General features: G+C 38.9%; 1 protein-coding gene across 3 annotated transcripts in view; it reads left to right on the forward strand.

Moving 5' to 3' along the window:
• Positions 1 to 20,865, forward strand: part of ARHGAP15 (Rho GTPase activating protein 15) — a 725,608-nt gene that overhangs the window by 450,553 nt on the left and 254,190 nt on the right. For all 3 annotated transcript variants that reach the window (XM_055398711.2, XM_088829189.1, XM_088829187.1), the window contains one exon: positions 12,110 to 12,208. In XM_055398711.2, the coding sequence (XP_055254686.1) occupies positions 12,110 to 12,208 (99 nt within the window). The remainder of the gene's footprint in view (positions 1 to 12,109; positions 12,209 to 20,865) is intronic.

Raw genomic sequence — 20,865 nt, forward strand, 5'->3', positions numbered from 1 at the left:
TAGAGAAAATATAAGAATACAGATAAGATTCCTTGATAAGTAATCTAAAAGTTTTGGTCTGGAAACCTAATCACAAAGGGAAATTACATGTTGCTTACAGTTTAAAGTCAAAGGATGAAATCACCTAAATTGCTGAAATTACCCATCCTGAGAATATTATTTTTGTCCTCCATCAGCTACTGCCCTGGCCTTATACCAACCTATTGGGAAATGATCTACCTGTGTCTGTGGCATTTTAGAGGGAGAAAATTTCCTAGTGAATGCTACCTACTAAGGAAGCTACAAGGGTTGTATTTTTTCTCATTCCACCCTATTTTTTAGACAAAATCTCATTCACTTGGACATCATCTATTAGAACTTCGAATCTTGAGTAACTGATGAACAGAAGTCATTAGGACATTAGTGGTGGTGGGGGTGACAATGCAATAGCATCCTGTCCCCAAAGTCACAAGACAGCAAGACAGTTGCTATATTTCCTTTCTCTTACTTCTTGGCTCTCCTGAGAACTTTGGATTAAGCCTTTCTAAGACTGGTCCCTCATGTGCAGTAATTTCTTTGAGGAATTAATAAATTGCTTTTATTTTTTAATCTAATTTCTTTTGTTTTATTTTGGAATATAGTTGATTTCTATTCAAAAGATCGTCTTGAGGGTGAAGGAACTAGAGAACTTCTTGATGAGGGTGAAGGAGGAGAGTGAAAGAGCAGCTTTAAAACTAAATATTAAAAAAAAAAAAAAAAAACTGAGATCATGACATCCAGCCCCATTACTTCATGGCAAACAAAAGGGGAAAAGGCAGAAGTAGTGACAGTCTAGTCAAGGCTATGGTTTTTCCTGTGGTCATGTATGGATGTGAGAGTTGGACTGTGAAGAAAGCTGATCGCCGAAGAATTGATGCTTTTGAACTGTGGTGCTGGAGAAGACTCTTGAGAGTCCCTTGGACTGCAAGGAGATCCAACCAGTCCATTCCGGGAGTTGGTGATGGACGGGGAGGCCTGGCGTGCTGTGATTCATGGGGTCGCAAAGAGTCGGACACAACTGAGCGACTGAACTGAACTGAACTGAACTGAGTGACAGATTTCCTCTTATTGGGCTCTGAAATCACTCAGATGGTGACTGCAGCCATGAAATCAGAAGATGAGTGCTTCTCAGCAGGAAAGCTATGGCAAACCTAGACAGTGTGTTGAAGAGCAGAGACATTAATCTGCTGACAAAGGTCTGTATAGTCAAGGCTATGGTCTTTCCAGTGGTCACATAATGGTTGTGAGAGCTGGACCATAAAGAAGAAGATAGAGTGCCAAAGAATTGATATCTTCTGACTGTGGTGCTAGAGAAGATTCCTGAAAATCCCTCGGACAACAAGGAGATCAAACCAATCAATCTTAAGGGAAATCAACCCTGAATGCTTGTTGGAAGGACTGACGCTGAAGCTGAAGTTCCAGTATTTTGGTCACTGATGTGAACAGCTGACTCACTGGAAGAGTCCCTGATGCTGGGAAAGATTGAGGGCAGTAGGAGAAGAGGGCATCAGAGGATGAGATGGCTGGATGGCATCACCGATACAATGGGCATGAACTTGGGCAAACTCCAGGAGATGGTGAGGGACAGGGAGGCCTGGTGTGTTGCAGTCCATGGGGTTGTAAAGAGTCAGACATGACTGGGTGACCGAACAGCAACATTATTGATTAACAATGTTGTGCTAGTTTCAGACATACAGCAAAATGATTCAGTTTTAAATTACTTTTGTTTTTGTTGTTCAGTCGCCCAAGTTCATGTCCATTGCATCGATGATGCCATCCAGCCATCTCATCCTCTGACGCCCTCTTCTCCTTCTGCCCTCAATCTCTCCCAGCATTAGCGACTCTTCCAATGAGTCAACTGTTCGCCTCAGGTGACCAAAATACTGAAGTTTCAGCTTCAACATCAGTCCTTCCAATGAGTATTCGGGGTTGATTTCCCTTAATATTGACTGGTTTTATCTCCGTGCTATCCAAAGGACTCTCAGGAGTCTTATCCAGTTCAAAGGCATCAATTCTTTGGCACTTCACCTTTATAACTTTTTACTCTTTATTATTCTGCCTTCTAAAATTACTTTTGTTTCCCAGTAAATTCTTTGAGTTTCCTCCTACCCCCATCCTTTGACATCATTTGAATAAATTTTTCTTTGCTTAAGATAACCACAGTGCTTTTTTTTTTCTATTGTAGCCAAAATCTTCAATGAATATGCCTCATTACCAAAATAACTGTCCAATGTGCGTATGTGTGTGTGTGAATGTTTGAACAATTCAGTTTTTTATTATTGTTTTCTCTTCCTCTCTTTATTTCTCCATGTGTGTAGTTCTATGGGCTTTGTTTTTCTGCTTTAAAATTTACTGGAGTAGCTGCAATGAGCCTCTCTCCTGATAGCAGAATAACATCATTTTGAAAAGCATGTGGAGACTGTCTCCCTGCATAAATGATGATAACACCGTCACATTATTTGAACATTTAACTGCCTCTATTGAGTAGTTTTCCTCGTAGTTTTGATTCATTTGGAATCTAACTGACAAAGATCCCATTACTGGCTGTTCCTTCCATAATTTGTCAAAAAATATATAGCAGAGATGAGGGAGAATGAAGCTAATTTGTAATCTGGGAGACTTAACCTGGTTATGCTGATGAACTAACTAAATCGGTCAAAAGTTTGAGTGCTTAAAGATTAAAAACCACCATTCTCTAGTTAAACTCTAATTCATTATGTAAACAACATGCTTTGTAAGTGCAGTCATGTGGAAGGTCTATTTGTTTTTCTCACCAAAAGATGCTTTCAAAGAAAAATTACAGAAAATGGATTTTCTCCAACCAATGTGTTGCCTGCCACCCCTGGTACAAGCGCTGAAGCAGGAGAACAAAGATGTAATGATCACACCAGCCAAGGCCATGGGCATGTGCAGAACATTCCAAAAATATTCGCACCCCTAGCAAGAGGTGTTTTCTAAATACAAAAAGTTGTTAAGAGAGGAAGAAAGGATTACCAGTGAGCCCACAGATGGAACTATAGGTGGGGAGCCGGGAACTCAGGGTTCCAGGACTGCTCCCTTTTTTGGAATGCCATAAGGAGGGGGAAAGCAGAAATAATCCTTAAAGTTGTGCCAGGATAGCAGGCATGGATGTTTAGGGCGCAAAAGCTAGGTCATCAGTGCTTGCCAGGAAAACAAAACACCTTCTTTCTCCTTCCCCCTTTCGTTACACAGTTTTAAGATAGAAGGTTCTGTGGTTCAAACATGTTCCTATAATTTAATGGTCTTCCTTGGTGTATCAAACTCTGAAATCTGTATCAGATTTACAGATAGGTGGCAATCCTACAATAGTCCCTAAACTGTACAATGATGTCTTAGCTAAATCTCTATGATTTACTTCCTTAGCATTTTTGATTTTACAAAGTCATTTCAAGTGTATCATCATCTCCTCCACATATTTCACCATGTAATGTTAAAAGCTCATGTTGCAGTCATTTTTTTTTAAGTTGTAATTGATAGAAACTTGTTCAAACTGCGAACATAGGATTGGAATTTATTGGACTACTTGCCTGAAAAGTCCAAGAGACGAGGATAGCTTCAACCATGACTGGACCTGTGGGCACAAAATGCTTCAAATCTTTATCTCCTCCATCCCTCAGCTCTCTTTTCCATTTTGTTGGCTTAATTCTCCAGTATGTTTTCCCAGAAGCTGACAGTATAACTTCTAGAAGCTCAGACTCAAATCCTCATAGTTTACCAATTCCTACAGAAAGAGGGCTCTTTTTTCCCCGGTAGCACTTTAAAAAAAAAAAAAAAAAAGCCCTCAGGATTTGTGAGACCAGATCCACTTGGATCATGTGTTCATATCTGAACACATGTTCATATCCCTGTGGCCAAGGGAAGAAGTGCATGTTTATTGCTAGAACTGGAGCTGGTGGGGTCAGCACTACTCAAAACACGTGGCAGCAATATGAGAGAGTATCACCCCCATAGGAAAACCAGAGTGCTTCTACTGGAGGGTAGAAGAATAGTTCCAAGGCCAGCAAAACCAGTAGACATGCAACATACTCATCCTAACCAGTGTCACCCATAACAGTGGGTCTCACTGAGTTATTTCCAATCCTGGCACCTTCTCCTCTGATTGTAAGCCCTCTTTTGGAACGTTGTGGACAGTGCTATGTCCAAGTTCTTGCCAAATTTGTTTGGCTACATTAAACTGAAAGTGTTAGTCACTGAGTCATGTCCGACTCTTTGTGGCCCCATGGACTATAGCCCGACAGGCTCCTCTGTCCATTTGATTTCCCAGGCAAGAATACTAGAGTAGGTAGCCATTCCCTTCTCCAAGGGATCTTCTTGACCCAAGGATTGAACCCGGGTTTCCTGCGTTACAGGCACATTCTTCACTGTCTGAGCCACCAGGGAAGCCCAGTGCCTTCTAATTTCTAATGCACCCCATGGCAACCACATATGGTGCATCGTGTATATGGTATATATATGGTGCCATATATAAGTATCAGGAAGTGAGGAGCTGAGGTGTCTCTGTTTCATTCACCTCCCTCTGCACATTAGTTTCTGTGTACACTCAATCATTGCACATAGCCATCCCCCCAAAGGCTCCCCCTTGCCCTTCAGTGTCTAAATCTAGACAGGCTTACAGTTCAAGTCCCTGGAGCAGATAGTATCTCTGATACCACCTCAGTCTGTAGCATCCCAATTCTAAAACTTTTGGAGGGAGAATTGCGCTGACCCAGCTTGGGCCACATGACAACCGTTAATTGAATCAGGTTTACCCAGAAGGTACGGGCTCCCCTGGTGGCTCAGATGGTAAAGAATCTGCCTGCAATGCAAGAAACGCGGGTTTGATACCTGGGTCAGGAAGATCCCCTGGAAAGGGGAATGTCTACCCACTCCAGTATTCTTGCCTGGAGAATTCCATGGACAGAGGAGCCTGGTGGGCTACCATCCATGGGGTCACAAAGAGTGGGACTGGATTGAGCAACTAACACTTTCACTTTTTGTTTTAACCTGGAAGGCTAGGTCCTTCTTCTACAGAGCCATACCTTACTGGCTGAGTATGGCCACTTTAAAGTCAGGATATCAATGAGGTGATTTTTTTCTTTTTTACCTTTCCGGTAACCAGTGAAAGCAAACATTTCCCTTCTATCTAATGAAGTTCAACATATATCAACTCTCTTTCCCCCAGGGCGCTGTTGGCAATCTGGGAAGGGTGGTTCTCTCTCCCAGTGAGGGATTGCCTGCACTTCCCTGGACCACCCAGTAAGTGGCAGTAATGCACCTCCCCCACCTCTGGCCTCAGAACGACTCAAAGTAGCCAGTAGTGCCCCTCACTCTCGCCAGAGCGTTCTGGCAATCAAAAAAATAAAAAATACCTTGCAATTGAAATTTTCTGTTCTCCACCCCACTCAAAATCCCTCCCAAATCCTGTCTTTCCTTATAATTAGTGAATCCTCATCACCAACCTGCTAAAAAAAAGTCTATTTGCTGTCTCTACTTCTCACCTTCCCTTCAAATCTTGACCACAAGCCTCTGCTTTTCAGTTTCATTCTACAAAAGCCATTTTCCTTATGATCACCAATAAACTCTTAATTTCACCTTGATTTCTCATCAACATTCCGTTCTGAAATACCAATCCTAACTCCTAAATATCAATCTCTCTATTCTTCTCCAAACCCTCGGGCTTCTGCATCTTAGTCTCCTTTAACCAAGCAAAAAACTTTTAAATCCTCTTTGCCTGGTGAGTTAGCTCACCTCCTGCATCCTGTCTGCAAATCCACAGAATCACTGCATCTCTCCATTGTCTGAGTTAGAACATCTAGAGCCTGATGTTTTCTAACTATGGGCGAATGACTCTATATCTTTGTGCCTCAGTTTCCACTCCTATAAAATCAGGATGATAATAGTGTCTACCACCAAAGTGTTACAATTATGAAGATCAAGTAAGTTAGAATAAAGTACTTTGAACTTTGCCTGGCTGAATGTAGTAAGTCTTTGCTATTATTATTATTAAACACCCTTATATAATAGCACTAATTGCATCATATTATAATTGTGAGAACTATTCTTCGGCCCAGACTGTAGGAGATCATGCTTCATGCATCATTGCATCTTTAGGATGGAGTGCAATGTCTACGCTACAGTGAGCATGTAATAGTTATGAATGAATGTCAATCTTCGAATTCTTTACAGTGCTCAGCATATGGTAGGTGCTCATGAAATATTCACTGAATTGAATTAAATAGATTTGAATTGATCTGTAGAGAATACATAATAAGAAGTGCCATAATATAACATAAAACATAATGACTTTAAATTTTAAGGTGAGAGAAATTTCCGTTGAGTCTCTTCCTTAGGATTGACTCTAAATGTATGTGTAATTCCACCTACTAACAAAATTTAGAATTTTTTCTCTATTTATTCACTCCCCAGTTTTGGTTTCCATGTCCTATCAAGTCTCTGTTTTCATTCTCACAGCATAGCTTAGATCACCAAAACTCCAGACTCCTGTTACCCTTCTTTATCAGTAAGCTGTTGCTGCCTAACAAACAAACAGAATCTCAGTGGCAAACAGCAAAAAGCACTTATTTTTCATGTGTCTGTGGCTTGAATGGACAGCTCTGCTTTAGATTGTAGGTTTGACTGGACTTATCTCCTCAATGAGGGTCAGCCTCAGTTCTGTGCTATATGACTGAAGGGGCAGCTGCTACCCAGGGAAACTCTTGATTCGGCAGTAAAAGAGAAGCAAGCATAGAAATCTGTAGCATTTCTGAAGACCTCAGTGTTGAACTGAAATATCGTCATTTTTACACAGGCTACATTGTTCAAAGTAATCATATGGGCAAGCCCTCTATCAGTGAAATGAAAGAAATAAATGTCACCCACTCTAGTGAGTTTTACCACACAGTCACATGGCAAGGGTGGTGAAAGGATAAATCTAATTCCATGAAGAGGAGAAGAATTCTCAATGATGACTAAATTTACCACAAACCTATCCTGATTCTGGTCTTTATAGCATCTGCATACGTAACCACATTAGCTTCATAACAGATCTTTTGTGTTCAGTCTTCACCATGATCTGTGCTCCCCCCCACCATTTTGTTATGAATATTTTGGTTACAGGTGATAGAATATCCAGTTAAAAATTGTTTATATTATCTCATAATATAAGAAGTATAGAGAAAGTGTTTTAGGACAGGTTTAGAAGTTCAACAATATCACTGAGGTCTCAGGTCTTTGTAGCTTCTTTTTTTTTAATCTTGTTTAGCGTTGGCTTGCAAACTTCTTGTCTCATGGTGACAAGATTGCAGCAGTAGCTCCAGGCATTGCAAAGTTGCACATTGATGTTCATGAAGGAAAAAAGACAGAATGCCTTCATGTATCCCTCTCCTTTCATCAGGAAAAAAAAAATCTTTTTTAGTTTCTCAAGTCATATCCCCTTGCATTTTTTCCAACCAGAACTCTCTAATTTTAAACTAACTAAATCTACATGATTGAAGGCAGGAAGAGAAGGGACGACAGAGGATGAGATGGTTGGATGGTGTCACCAACTTAATGGACATGCATTTGAGCAAGCTCTGGGAGTTGGTGATGGACAGGGAAGCCTGGTGCTGTAGGCCATGGGGTCCCATAGAGTTGGACATGACTGAGCAACTGAACTGAACTGACCTGAAAGCTACAAAGGAAGCAGAAGTCATTGGAGACCATTTGAGCATCAGAATCTGTCTTATAAGTGGACACTAAAACAAGAAAGAAGTTGGGAGGGAAATGGCATATGTATAACAAATCAGTCACATTTTCACGCTCTCAGGTAAATGCCCACTTGACTTAATAGTTAAGATTCCTCATAACACAAACTTGATCTCCTCTTAAAGCTTCATACATGATGATTTCTCTAAATAAGAAAAAGCGTATGTTTCCCTTTGTACAATCACACCAAGATGATTCTTCTCATCACTCTCTCGTCGCTGATTGTTTACCTCTCCTTCATCCTCCCCAAATGCTCTTTTTGTTCTCTTCCTTACATCTCCAAGCTGAGTCGTACTTAACCTTGAGGACTCAGTTCTTCTCTGGGAAGTCTTCCATGAGTGCTCAAGGCTGTTCAGATGCTCCTTCTAACATGTTCCCATTGGATCTGTGCTTCCTTGGGAATAGTATACTTCATGATGACATGTTCTTCTTTATGTACTTATATGATGTCGCCACTAGACAAGAAACTTTTAGAGCATTGGAAAGGAGTCTTTGTTATTGGGCTATCGGTGCCTTTCCTAGCTCTGACACAGAGCAGGCACTTAGGAGTTCTTTTAAATAATAGAATGAATGAAGGAGTAAATACACTAGAATATCTTCATCTTTTTCATTTTCCTGTATCTACCTATCAGAAAAAAAAGAAAGAAACCTTTCTCCAGACCTTAGCATCATCTTCATTCAAGAATCTATCTTTCTTGAATGATCTCCATCTCATAAATCCCCCCCAACCTCCCTCTTTCAGCATACCACCTTTGCACTAAATGACAGAAAAAAACCTTATACTTTAGAACATCTTTCTTTGCACCAAGTACTTTTTATGATACCTGCTATCTATTTTATTTATTCTATTATAATTTATTATTTTTTAACAGAATATTTCTGTTAGCCCTACAATATTATAAGCTTCTTGATATCTTTATCACAACCTAATATGCCTACTCATTGATTCAACTATAGAGGATACTCAGTACATATTTCTGAAATTTATTTGAGTCATGACTATCATTAAAAGATTTTATCCTGTATAACAATTCTTCCTTTCTGTAATCTCTGACCAGTTTAAATGATCAAATCTGAAGTTCTGGATTATTTTTTTTAAATAATATTTTATGTTATTCTTTGTTATGTTGGTGACTTACTGTTTCTGAATGAATCTTTGTTACTAGACCAGATATTCAAAGCAAATATTCATGATTATTTCCCACTTCTCTACACTATGTTGATGTGTGTTTTGAGCTTGTCTTCTTTCTGTCTCTTATACAAAAACACACATTTCCACATTAAATTGCATTATTGTTAGTGCTCTAGCCTTAATTTTTTCCCTCCCTGCTGAGTTGTTCTCAACTCAAGCCACCACCTTTCCTAAGAAGTTGATGAAAATCGCGATTTCCTTGAAGTCTCACCACAATCTGTGTTGACTGTCCCTTTGAATAACATATCATTTACCATTCTATTAAGCTGAATCTTATATTTTCCCCCACTTATGCTAAAAATATAAAGAGATAGAAATACCAGACCACCTTACCTGCCTCCTGAGAAACCTGTATGCATGTCAAGAAGCAACAGTTAGACATGGAACAACAGACTGGTTCAAAATTGGTAAAGGAGTACATCAAGGCTGTATATTGTCACCTTGCTTATTTAACTTAAATGCAGATTACATCATGAGAAATACTGGGCTGGATGCAGCAGAAGCTGGAATCAAGATTGCCAGGAGAAATATCAATAACCTCAGATATGCAGATGATACCACCCTTATGGCAGAAAGCAAAGAAAAACTAAGGAGCCCCTTGATGAAGGTGAAAGAGGAGAATGAAAAGACTGACTTAAAACTCAGCATTCAAAAAATGAAGATCATTTCATCTGGTCCCATCACTTCATGGCAGATAGATGGGGAAACAATGGAAACGGTAACAGACTTTATTTTCTTGGGCTCCAAAATCAGTGCAGATGGTGAGTATAGCCATGAAATTAAAAGAAGCTTACTCCTTGGAAGAAAAGCTATGGAAAACCTAGAGAGCATGTTAAAAAGCAGAGACATTACTTTGCTGACAAAGGTCCATATGGTCAAAGCTATGGTTTTTCCAGTAGTCATCTATGGGTGTGAGAGTTGGACCATAAAGAAGGCTGAGCACTGAAGAATCAATGCTTTTGAACTGTAGTGTTGGAGAAGACTCTTGAGAATCCTTTGGACTGCAAGGAGATCAAACCAGTCAATCCTAAAAGAAATCAATCCTGAATATTAATTGTAAGGACTGATGCTGAAGCTGAAGTTCCAATACTTTGGTGACCTGATGCAGAGAACTGACTCATTAGAAAAGATCTTGATGCTGGGAAGGATTGAAGGCAGGAGGAGAAGGGAATGACAGAGGATGAGATGATTGAATGGCATCACTAACTCAATGGACATGAGTTTGAGTAAATTCCAGGAAATGGTGAAGGTCAGGGAAGCGTGGCATGCTGTAGTCCACAGGGTCGCAAAGAGTCAGACATGACCGAGGGTCTGAACAACAGCAACTGTGCTAAAAATATGTTTTACATTTTTGAAAACTCTACTGATGAAAAAGATGTTGTCTTATAGTCAATAATTCAATAAATATTTATTGAACTTCTAGTATTTGCCAAAGAGTGTCGAGTTACTGGGAATTCTGTAATAAAGAAAATAGGAGTAGTCCTTACTCTCTTGGGTTTTGCATTCTCAGCAAAGAGAGCAACTAACCAGTAAACATATCAATCTAATATGTCAGATGGAGTAAAGTGCTCTAAGAAAAGTAAGCTGTGGGCAGCATGAAGATTTGTTATCAGCAGAGGTTGCCAGTTTTCTTTAAGGTGGAGAGGACAGGCTACAATAAGAGGGTGACATTTGATCACCTGGGTAATTGATTTCCACACAGAGGAAATAATAAGTTCAAAGTCCCTGAGGCAGAAGTGTGCTTGGCATAGACAAGAATCAGTGATGTAGACAGAGTGGCAGCAGCAAGCGATGAGCAGGAGAAAGGAGAGAGGAAGCAAATGAAGTCAGTTAATTGGTGGAAAGTCAGGTTGTTTACTGCCTTGGAAGTGATGTCAAGGAATTAGATTTCATTACATGTGAGATGGAAAGTCCTTGAACCTACTAAATATTTGTTTCATTGTCAATAATCAACATCTCTGCTGTTTAAAAAGGTTCTGGAAATGGATGGTGGTGATGGTTACACAATAGTGCACATGTACTTAATGCCACTAAACTGGACACATGAAAGTGGTTAAAATGGTAAATTTTACATTATATATATTTTATCACAATTTTTTAAAAATCCTTGAGTAAACACCATGGACCCAAAACTGTGCTTGACCAAAAGAACAGTATAAGCAATGCAGCACTCAGAATCTGCTTTGAAAAAATACATTCCATATATTATAAGTGAAAATACACAATGCAAGGTAGCATAAATCATGTTCCAAATGAGAGAGCTAGGCTAGAATTTCACACAGTGTTCTCGGAAACATTAGTCTGGAGAGATGCCCTTTGAAATAAAAGGATCTTACTCAAATAAGTTTGGGAACTAGTGCATCCTTCAGTCCTGCCTGGAGATTCCCAGTGCACATTGGCATAACACGGGCTCTGAAAATAAGTACACATGAAAGAAACCTGTTTAACTTTGTTTAACCCAGTGTTGCTAAATCATTTTGATTACAGGCTTCCCCCTTCAAATCGCCTATTAACATCCTGAGAAACTGGTATTCCAAAGAACCTATGTTACAGGAGACATAAAGCTGAGATAGGAATTCCGGATAGAGTTTGTCGAGAAAGAGCCATTTGAGCTGAGCCCTAAAAGAAAGGGGATACTTAGATTAGAAGAAGGGCAAATTCAAGGCGGGAGAAATGTGAAAACATTCACTTCAAAGTAAATCTTCTGGAACTTGCTTTTTTTCAAATATCATCGTGCCATTGAATGAATCTAAATACACTAACAACATCATAATTTTGATGATTGTTGATAAACTTCTTCTCAAACACTGAGACACCAGTTCACTAAGATTCATTAATTTGTCAAAGTTTTCTTAATTCCTAGTCATTATTTTATAGACAGCGAAATTAAGCCCAGAGAGACTATAACTTACTCAGTCATCCCTGCCTAATCGATGGCAGAGTGTTCATTTTCTTTCTCTAGGGCCAGAGTCCTGTTCCATAAAGGAGGGAGCTTTGGTCCTTGCATGTCTGCAACAGACACTTTGGAATTAAAGTCAAAAATCGATTCCAATGCAAGATGCAGATTTCATCATTCAGTGGATATAGAAACAGAATCAAATTAAAGAACAACGCAAGCTTGGATTTTAATGAAGCTCATCTTTGTTTCTTTTGCAGATCAAATTTTTGGCTCTCATCTGCACACACTGTGTGAACGTGAAAATTCCACAGTTCCACGGTTTGTAAAGCAGTGCATTGAAGCTGTCGAGAAAAGAGGTGGGTAACTGAATGTACAGCCATTTCCCCAGTACTGCACCCTCTACACAACCAATGCTCACATTAACAGCACCACTTGATTTGTCTGGAAAGCCATGCAATTAAAACCTGACTGTTGCTAATCAGTTAAGAGGATCAAGTTTCTTATTAACTTCAGTTTGTTTTCATAGTAGGGACATCAATAATTCCCACTAATGTTCTTTTTTTGAATATTTTGCTGTCTGACATGTTGTTGATTCAATTGCAAACTTCTTGTTTTCCTGCCAGTGACAAAACATTCATAAAATATCAGTACTCACAATGTTAGAACCCTCCTAACATTCATGCTGGTAGATGTTGTGCCAGGACAAATTTTGGTAAGCCCCCATTACCCAGTGAAACAAATAGTGCTCCTACTTGCAAACAGTGATGTTCCATCTTCCACGTGTATCTGTTCAGCATAGAATATGCCTAACTAACTTTGCTGGAACAATTAACAGACACACCTCCAGTGTTAAGACGACCTTTGATTCCTATATTTCAACATTCTAATTTTCATCTGAAATTATCCCATCTTACTGAGGGGAACACAGCAAAACCCAGTTGACTCATTATTTCTATGGTAGTCTATCTGTAGTGTGTTTTTCCTTCAGACTCTGACTTCATTCATTCAAGGTCATTTTCCCTGGAAGATACGTACAGTAGATGCAGAATCTCAAAAACTATATTGTATAAAAATGTGAAGCTTCATCACCATCTGTTACAAGTTTACAACGTATTCCCAGGATCTAGGGGGATATATATCATGTAAAAGATAGAGGTGTTTTCAGAAAAAGAATTGGTGAATCTATTCCCCTTTTCAGCTCCCAGTCTCTTAAAACAATAGAACCAAGGGAAGAAATCTTTACCAAGTTATCTGCTAGGGAAAAGCTATTTTAATTCTCTCGATGTTACCTGGCTTTATTACAGAAACATAATAAAAATGGTCTGCAATTTCCAACTCCTGGAAATTCATACTTTAATTATATTGTAAGGGCAGCCTTGGGATCCTATTATTCCCATATCAGTAGGGAATGAGAGAATAACAAGAAGGGGACAAGTGGGTAGAGAGAGTGGATAAAGTGAGCAGCTTTGGGGAAAAGCATATCAACACATCAGAGAGAAGAGCTGAGAGTTCAGAGAGAGAATAGAAAATAGGAAAAGCAGAATAAACACAAGGAGAGGTAACTGTGAGGAGTGGAATCAATTGGAGTTTAGACAGAAAAGTCCTTTTATTGCATGTTACAATCTCATTTAGTTGTGTAAGTACATATTTTAGGAATAAATATTATTTAATAAATACTTAGAGTCAAATGGATCACTGAAAATGTTTTAATGTTATTATTGCCAATAGTTAAATTATCATCATTTTCTGGAAATCTTCACTCACTTATAAATACTCAGTACTGACAGTGTAAGCACCATCATATTAGAACAAAAATCCAAATAGGACTTTGGGGTAAGCTGTGCATAATAAGATGTGTGCACATTTAAAAAAGGATTTTATACCTCTTTATTTCTGTATGTACCCCAGGCAAAAAGAAAACCCTGCTAGACACAATCTTGTGGCATGCAGATACATGGTATTGCAGAATTGAAAATGCCTATAAATAGAAACTGTATGTTTTGTTCATGGCATTTTATTGGTGATTTTTAATAAAGTAAGACCATGTTTTTGCTGACAGGGGCAATCATATTTGGCCTTATATTTCATCGTCCCAATGTTTTCTCTTAAAATGAATTTGTAGATTCAGCACTAGATAGGCACTAATCACATATAATGATTATTAATATAATTCCTAAATGTTTTAATGAAACTCGAAGACTGCAATTCCGTAAAGCAACAGATAATTCAAAGCATTTTGGCAATATCAGCTTAAAGGAACTCTATGGAAATGTTCAACAAAAACTCAGAGGCACAAAAACCTCTCACATCACTCCAAGATTTGCAAGTGTGTGCTGTTGATTATATTTTTTTATGATCATTTTGTTGGATTAATATTCTTACGTTTATACGCCAATTCTGTTTACTCAAAGTGTTGTTTTTGCTAAATTCTGGCATAAAGCACCTCAGTACAGAAATAATTTATGTGAATATAAGTCCAATGTTTATGCAGGTTTCTGATGACATTTTGTGCTGGGGTTGGTATTAGGAAGTAACATATAAAGGTGCCAAGTCTCTCAGCACGACTGGACTCAGCATATCTAGAGGCCTCCTTCTAATGGCCAGATCCTCTTCCAGCCAATATACCCAACTGCAGAGTCATGGGAAATGCTTATGGACCTGTTATGGGAAAGGCATGTTTAATGAAAACTGTGTGTTTATTCTCACAGACTTAGGAAAATGGTCTCAATCCTCACTACAGAAGCACATCAGCTGTTACATAAAAACTACTTGTTTCCTTCTTTTTTCTCGAGATTATTTTCTCCACCTTAAAAAAAATCATTTACAAACTGCAGTAATATTTTTTAAATGCTTCTGTGCTGTGCTTAGTTGCTCAGTCATGCCCAGCTATTTGCGACCCAATGGACTATAGCCCACCAGGGTCCGCTGTCCATGGGGATTCTTCAGGTAAGAATACTGGAGTGGGTTGCCATGCCCTCCTCAGGGGATCTTCCCAACCCAGGAATCGAACCCAGGTCTCCCACATTGCAGGCAGAATCTTTACCATCTGAACCGCCAGGGAAGCCCAAGAATACTGGAGTGGGTGGTCTATCCCATCTCCAGGAGATCTTCCCAACCCAGGAGGGCATCTCTCACCATTTACTCACTCATTCCTCTCTTTTTCCGTTCATTCAGTTAGCTACTAACACTGGCAGAACCAATTTGTCCATGCTCCTCTAGTCTCCCCCAGCGATATCCCACCCAGTCCTTGGCACAAAGTGTATTCTTTATCCATCCTTGGCAAAGTGGTATTCAGTTCAGCCGCTCGGTAGTGTCCAACTCTTTGCAACCCCATAAACCACAGCATACCAGGCCTCCCTGTCCATCACCAACTCCCGGGGTCCAGCCAAACCCATGTCCATCGAGTCAGTGATGCCATCCAGGCATCTGTCGTCCCCTTCTCCTCCTGTCCTCAATCTTTCCCAGCATCAGGGTCTTTTCAAATGAGTAAGTTATTCGCATCTGGTGGCCAAAGTACTGGAGTTTCAGCTTCAACGTCAGTCCTTCCAATGAACACCAGGACTGATCTCCTTTAGGATGGACTGGTTGGATCTCCTTGCAGTCCAAGGGACTCTCAAGAGTCTTCTCCAACACCACAGTTCAAAAACATCAATTCTTCGGTGCTCAGCTTTCTTTATAGTCTTTGTTGACAAAGTAATGTCTCTGCTTTTTAACATGCTGTCTAGGTTGGTCATAACTTTCCTTCCAAGGAGTAAGTGTCTTAATTTCATGGCTGCAATCACCATCTGCAGTGATTTTGGAGCCCCCAAAAATAAAGTCAGCCACTGTTTCCACTGTTTCCCTATCTATTTGCTATGAAGTGATGGGACCAGGTGCCATGATCTTAGTTTTCTGAATGTTGAGCTTTAAGCCAACTTTTTCACTCTCCTCTTTCACTTTCATCAAGAGGCTCTTTCTTCACTTTCTGCCATATGGTTATTAGTTGCGTTTTAAATTTTGAATCTCCTGGACATGCCTAGAAGATTATCTCTTAGTGAGCCGAATGTAAACCAATTTAGCAAAACACTTGTTTAGTATGTTTCCTTATCTTGATTTGGATTTCCTTTATTCCTCTAAACCACCAGAGCATTCTCCTCCTTACCAACTATCGTAACTCGATTAAAGTTATTTCTGTGGTTTCTGACGTTGTCTGCTTAGCCCAGAAAATACACACAGAACTCAGAGGGCCAACTGTGAAAGTGTGTTAGTCTTTAAAACTTTTCCAAGTGGTTCATTCTCCTTTGCCTTGCCTTTACAGTTTTGGACTATATATGTGTGTGTGTGTGTGTGAAATTGTAAATAACCAGTGAGAAACTGAATTTTTGTTTCTTCTTCTAGAAAAAATTATACAAAAATATTGAATGATTATTCAGCTAATGCTCAATAGACATGGTAAACTGACCAAAAGCAGGAGATCATCTGCTAATTTTTTTAAGGCCTGGAGGAACAAGCATGTAGGGGGTGACATTGTGACATACTTGTGGTATGTAGATCTAAACAGAGAGAAGTTCAGTTTTCAGCGCTTTCTGAAATGCTTTCTGTAGTTTACGATGATCTAAGCTGGGAGGGATTGGGGGCGGGAGGAGACGGGGATGACAGAGAATGAGATGGATGGATGGCATCACCAACTCAATGGACATGAGTTTGAGTGAACTCCGGGAGCTGGTGATGGACAGGGAGGCCTGGTGTGCTGTGATTCATGGGGTCGCAAAGAGTCGGACACGACTGAGCGACTGAACTGAACTGAAGAGGTATATAGAAATTACTTTCTTAAAAGTAGAGTCACTTGTATCACTTAGAGACAAGGACCTAAAGATATGAACTAAAGAAAGTACTTCATCTAAACTGGTATGCTGCTGCTGCTGCTAAGTCACTTCAGTCGTGTCCGACTCTGTATGACCCCATAGATGGAAGCCCACCAGGCTCCCCCGTCTCTGGGATTCTCCAGGCAAGAACACTGGAGTGGGTTGCCATTTCCTTCTCCAAAACTGGTATAATTAGTACTAAAACATTAATCCATAGTTGTTTTTTTTTATATGAAAAGTCTGTAACTGAATATTCTTTGTGAAGGCCAGTCATTTGGAAAGAGCCCCACATAGTATGTAACACATTGGAAACAGTAATATTGGCTGAATAAAGTAACAAAACTAGTGTCACTGCACTTCAGCAACAGGTAGTGAGCTGCTCAGATACCTGTTCTGTGTCATTCCCCATACTACCATCTGAGAATACAGAGGAGAGACACATTAAACAAACTGCAGTAAGTCCTATGAAAGAAAAGAATAGATACTGTGCTGGAAGAAAGAACAACCACTACAATAATAACTCAAAAAATAGAAGTTTGCTTAAAATTGGCTTGATGGGGGTGGGGGAAGTGTAAAGATCTTGATCAAAGGTATTAAGTTGAAGTTATGCAGGAAGAAAAAGTCTAGAGACCTATTACATAAGCATGATAACCAGAGTTTACAATATTGTGTTGAATACTGGAAATAAGCTAAGAGTAGATTTTGGATGCTCTCAACACAGAGAAAAATTGGTAGTTATGTGAGAAGATATGTTAATTAGTTTGTCATTTTGCTATGTCTATGTATATCATGTTGTACACCTTAAATATATATATATACATATATATATATAGTGTTCATTTAGAATATATTTTAAATGACATAAGAAGCCCTGAATAATAATAAACACATACTCTTCTGGTTTTAGCCTCCTGATAAGACCAGAAGTTTAATGACACCCTATTTCCCAGGTTATTTTCTTGACATACTGTAACAGTGTAACACAAGGAGTCACCTAGTGTGAGATACCCAAAAGAACATGCCATGAATGATGAACCAGTCCTTTTTTCATGCAACAATGCCATACATTGCCGAAAGACTTTTTTTTATATAATAATGGAGTTAACTAAACGAATGAACATGTTTCTACACTAAATATACTTTTATGCATCCAATATATTTTCATTTGTAAGGGAATAGGGCTGGTTTAAAGCAATTTTTAAGTTGCATTTGGATTGGCATTCATCCTTTGGAATATGGTTTAACAACTCATTCTTCCTCCTTGATTTCCAGTTCAGGTTACTATGCCCCCAAACTGTATAACAAATTTAAAATAATATCTAGAGATCTGTTGCAAACAATGTGAACACAACACTACTTAACTGTACACTTAAAATGGTAAATTTCATATTATATGGTTTTCTTTGCCACAATTAAAAATAAATGATACCAGGTCTTCCAAATTTGATGATTCCAGCTATAAGCTACTTTGCAGAATGCCTCAGCAGATGCTAACCAGCAATTTTGTCCTCTCTCTCTTTTTTCTGGAACACAAAATACTATGACAGGAATGATACACAAAATTACATATTTGACTTGGTGCCTAAAAGCCACCCTGGGATCCATAACCTTGCTTAAAGATTTAAGAAAGACCTTTAGTCTACTTCTGAGAAGGTCCTTAGCCCCAAAAACTTTATCTCTCTCCTTGACTTCTTAGCAGCTGTTATATTTTTTTGCTGTCGTTTGTTTGACAGGATCCAGTTATAGGTTCCGATGTCTGTTTAAAGAAACAAGGAGGCTGTTGGCTTTAAAATTCCCTCATTGCTTGTGTGATCAGCATTTTCCCAGGCTTTTCTACATAGTTTGCCAAGCAAAGGGACTGACCTTTTGTAGCAAACACTTTTTCATTTCAAAATGCTCACTTTGATTTTTGTCCCATTTTATGCTCATTCCAAACTGTTTACAACCCACTAAAAATGACTGTGAATTATATGTTTGTGTAATGGATTCCTTTTGTGGTCAGAGTGGAATGTTTACTTTGAACAATTAGTTATCTTTGGGTAGATTATAGCAACTTGGAAAAAGAATGACTAAAATTATTATTATACCTTAACTGTTTCTTTTTGGTAGTTCCCCTGCTGTTACGTGAAGTTTGAGAAAAAGACAGATTAAGAATTCCATAAGATTACAGACCAAACCTACTTCTCTTATTGTGTTAATATTTATTTGGGCGTATTTATTAATATCGCAAGAAGGTATGGTTATACACATAACTTACTGGATATACTTACTGAATCATAAAATTTCAGAGCAAGGACTATACAGAAATACAAGGATATTTACCATTATATATAGTGCATGCTTCTTAATAGGTATTTGCAAATTAAGTAAGGCATGCACATGTATGTACTTATTATAAAAAGAACAGACCTGATTATAGTATAGCTATGATACACCAGATCCTGTGCACCAGTCTGACATGGTCTTGAGATCCTACCAAGTGTTCACTGGCAAAAATAAAACTACAGTCTTTTCCCATTGCCCGGTGATCTAGGCCCCTGAAGGGCCGATCATAATGCCTTCCCTAGGCAAACTCTGCTCCCAGTTCTGCTAATTTTGCACTGTTCATTCTTTCCCACTTTGGGATAATCTATTATAGTTGGATCCAGGCACGCACCAAAGGCTGATACTTCCATGAAGAATGTGCAATTTGTACTGTTTAGTTGGTGACGAGATTCTTGAAAACTTTTATGATTATATCTTGTTCCAGAGAGACTTCTGCTTGCTAGTTTTATAAGCAGCGAGTGAAAAAATAAAAAGTAATGAAAACAAAACAAACTGATAAAAATTACATGCTCAAAAAATAAAATCAAGAGTTCAAGATAAGCACTATTCCCTTTTCCCTAGAGAATATTTGTGGGACTGAACAAAAATGTTTCTCAGGGCACTGACCTATGTCTTCCTTTTTTCTTTTTTTTGAGTGCTTGCTTTTTATGCCTAAAGTTAGGCATCCCCATGCGTTTACAACAGCACTGATCCTCAAAGAAGCTCCGTGAAAGTTTACAGCAAATTTTCTTTAGTTTTTACTTCTGAGCTAAAACTAAGTCCAGTTTAGTGGGGTTTTTTGTTTGTTTGTTTGTTTTGGTACTTTGTGTTTTATTTTGTTTTGTTTTAATGCAGCCCAGTGACTGCCACCTTCCTGACAGCATTCGTGTTGTGCTGGGTCCAAGTTGGAATTGGCTCTTTGGGGTAGTCATGCTGGGGCCTCTGTGTCTGTAAGAAAGCCACATTCAGGGCTAGAGGGGAAGACAAAATCAAAAAACGAGTAAACAGGAAACAGCCCGCAAGAGTATAAAAGAGAAACTGGGAAAAGACAACCAAAAGAAATCAGAGATGACAAGGTGGAAAGAGAGAAAAAAGCTGTGTTTTGCAATTATGAAAACAAATGTGGATAAAAGGGCGTGCTTGTGAGGTCTGCAATGAAGAGAAGACAGACTATTGAACCAGTAACCATCTCTGCCATAGTTACCTGATACCTACACCCTGTTCCACAGAAATGTACTCTTGCTGCAGAAAATGCTTGTAAGTTGAATCTTGCCATGAATGTTCACAAATTCTGAATGTTCACAATTTCTGTACATAGATGTGGTTACTGATTAATTCACTGTACTTATTAGTGCCTTTTAATGGCATTTATCTATGCTGAGCAATACACAGCAGTCTTATTATCAAAAAAAAAGAAAAGAGAGAGAGTTAACTATAGCAAAAGTTAACAGAGAAATGAGTGTGCAGTTCAATAACCGGAAAGGCTATCTAACAGATCCAGCAATGTAGCTCTGGTCAAGTCAGTCAGCGGATATTCCCACACTTTTGAGTCCAGAATGCATACGACTAAATAATGTCTCTTCCTAGATAAAGCCTAAGTCCAATTTCCAACCTCCGCCCCGACTCCCACCCCCTTTCTAAAGTTTAGGTTCTTAATATACATTTACTTGGAGTTAGTTGTAAGGAAACAGAGCCAAAATTAATACCCTAGGAAATTAGCCTCTTGTTGTGGATGGAGGATTTAAATAAGGCAACACCTCAACATGTCAAGATGTAATACTCTAAATTATCCTTTAGTGGTGTCATTTATATGATGGGAGTTCTGGGTCTGGAAGTTTTTCCCATTATAAACCCCCATATTCAGA

This window comes from Moschus berezovskii, chromosome 2 (genome assembly GCF_049115385.1).
Source record: "Moschus berezovskii isolate FMDL1 chromosome 2, NW_MosBer_1.0, whole genome shotgun sequence".
Classification (NCBI taxonomy): Eukaryota; Metazoa; Chordata; class Mammalia; order Artiodactyla; family Moschidae; genus Moschus; species Moschus berezovskii.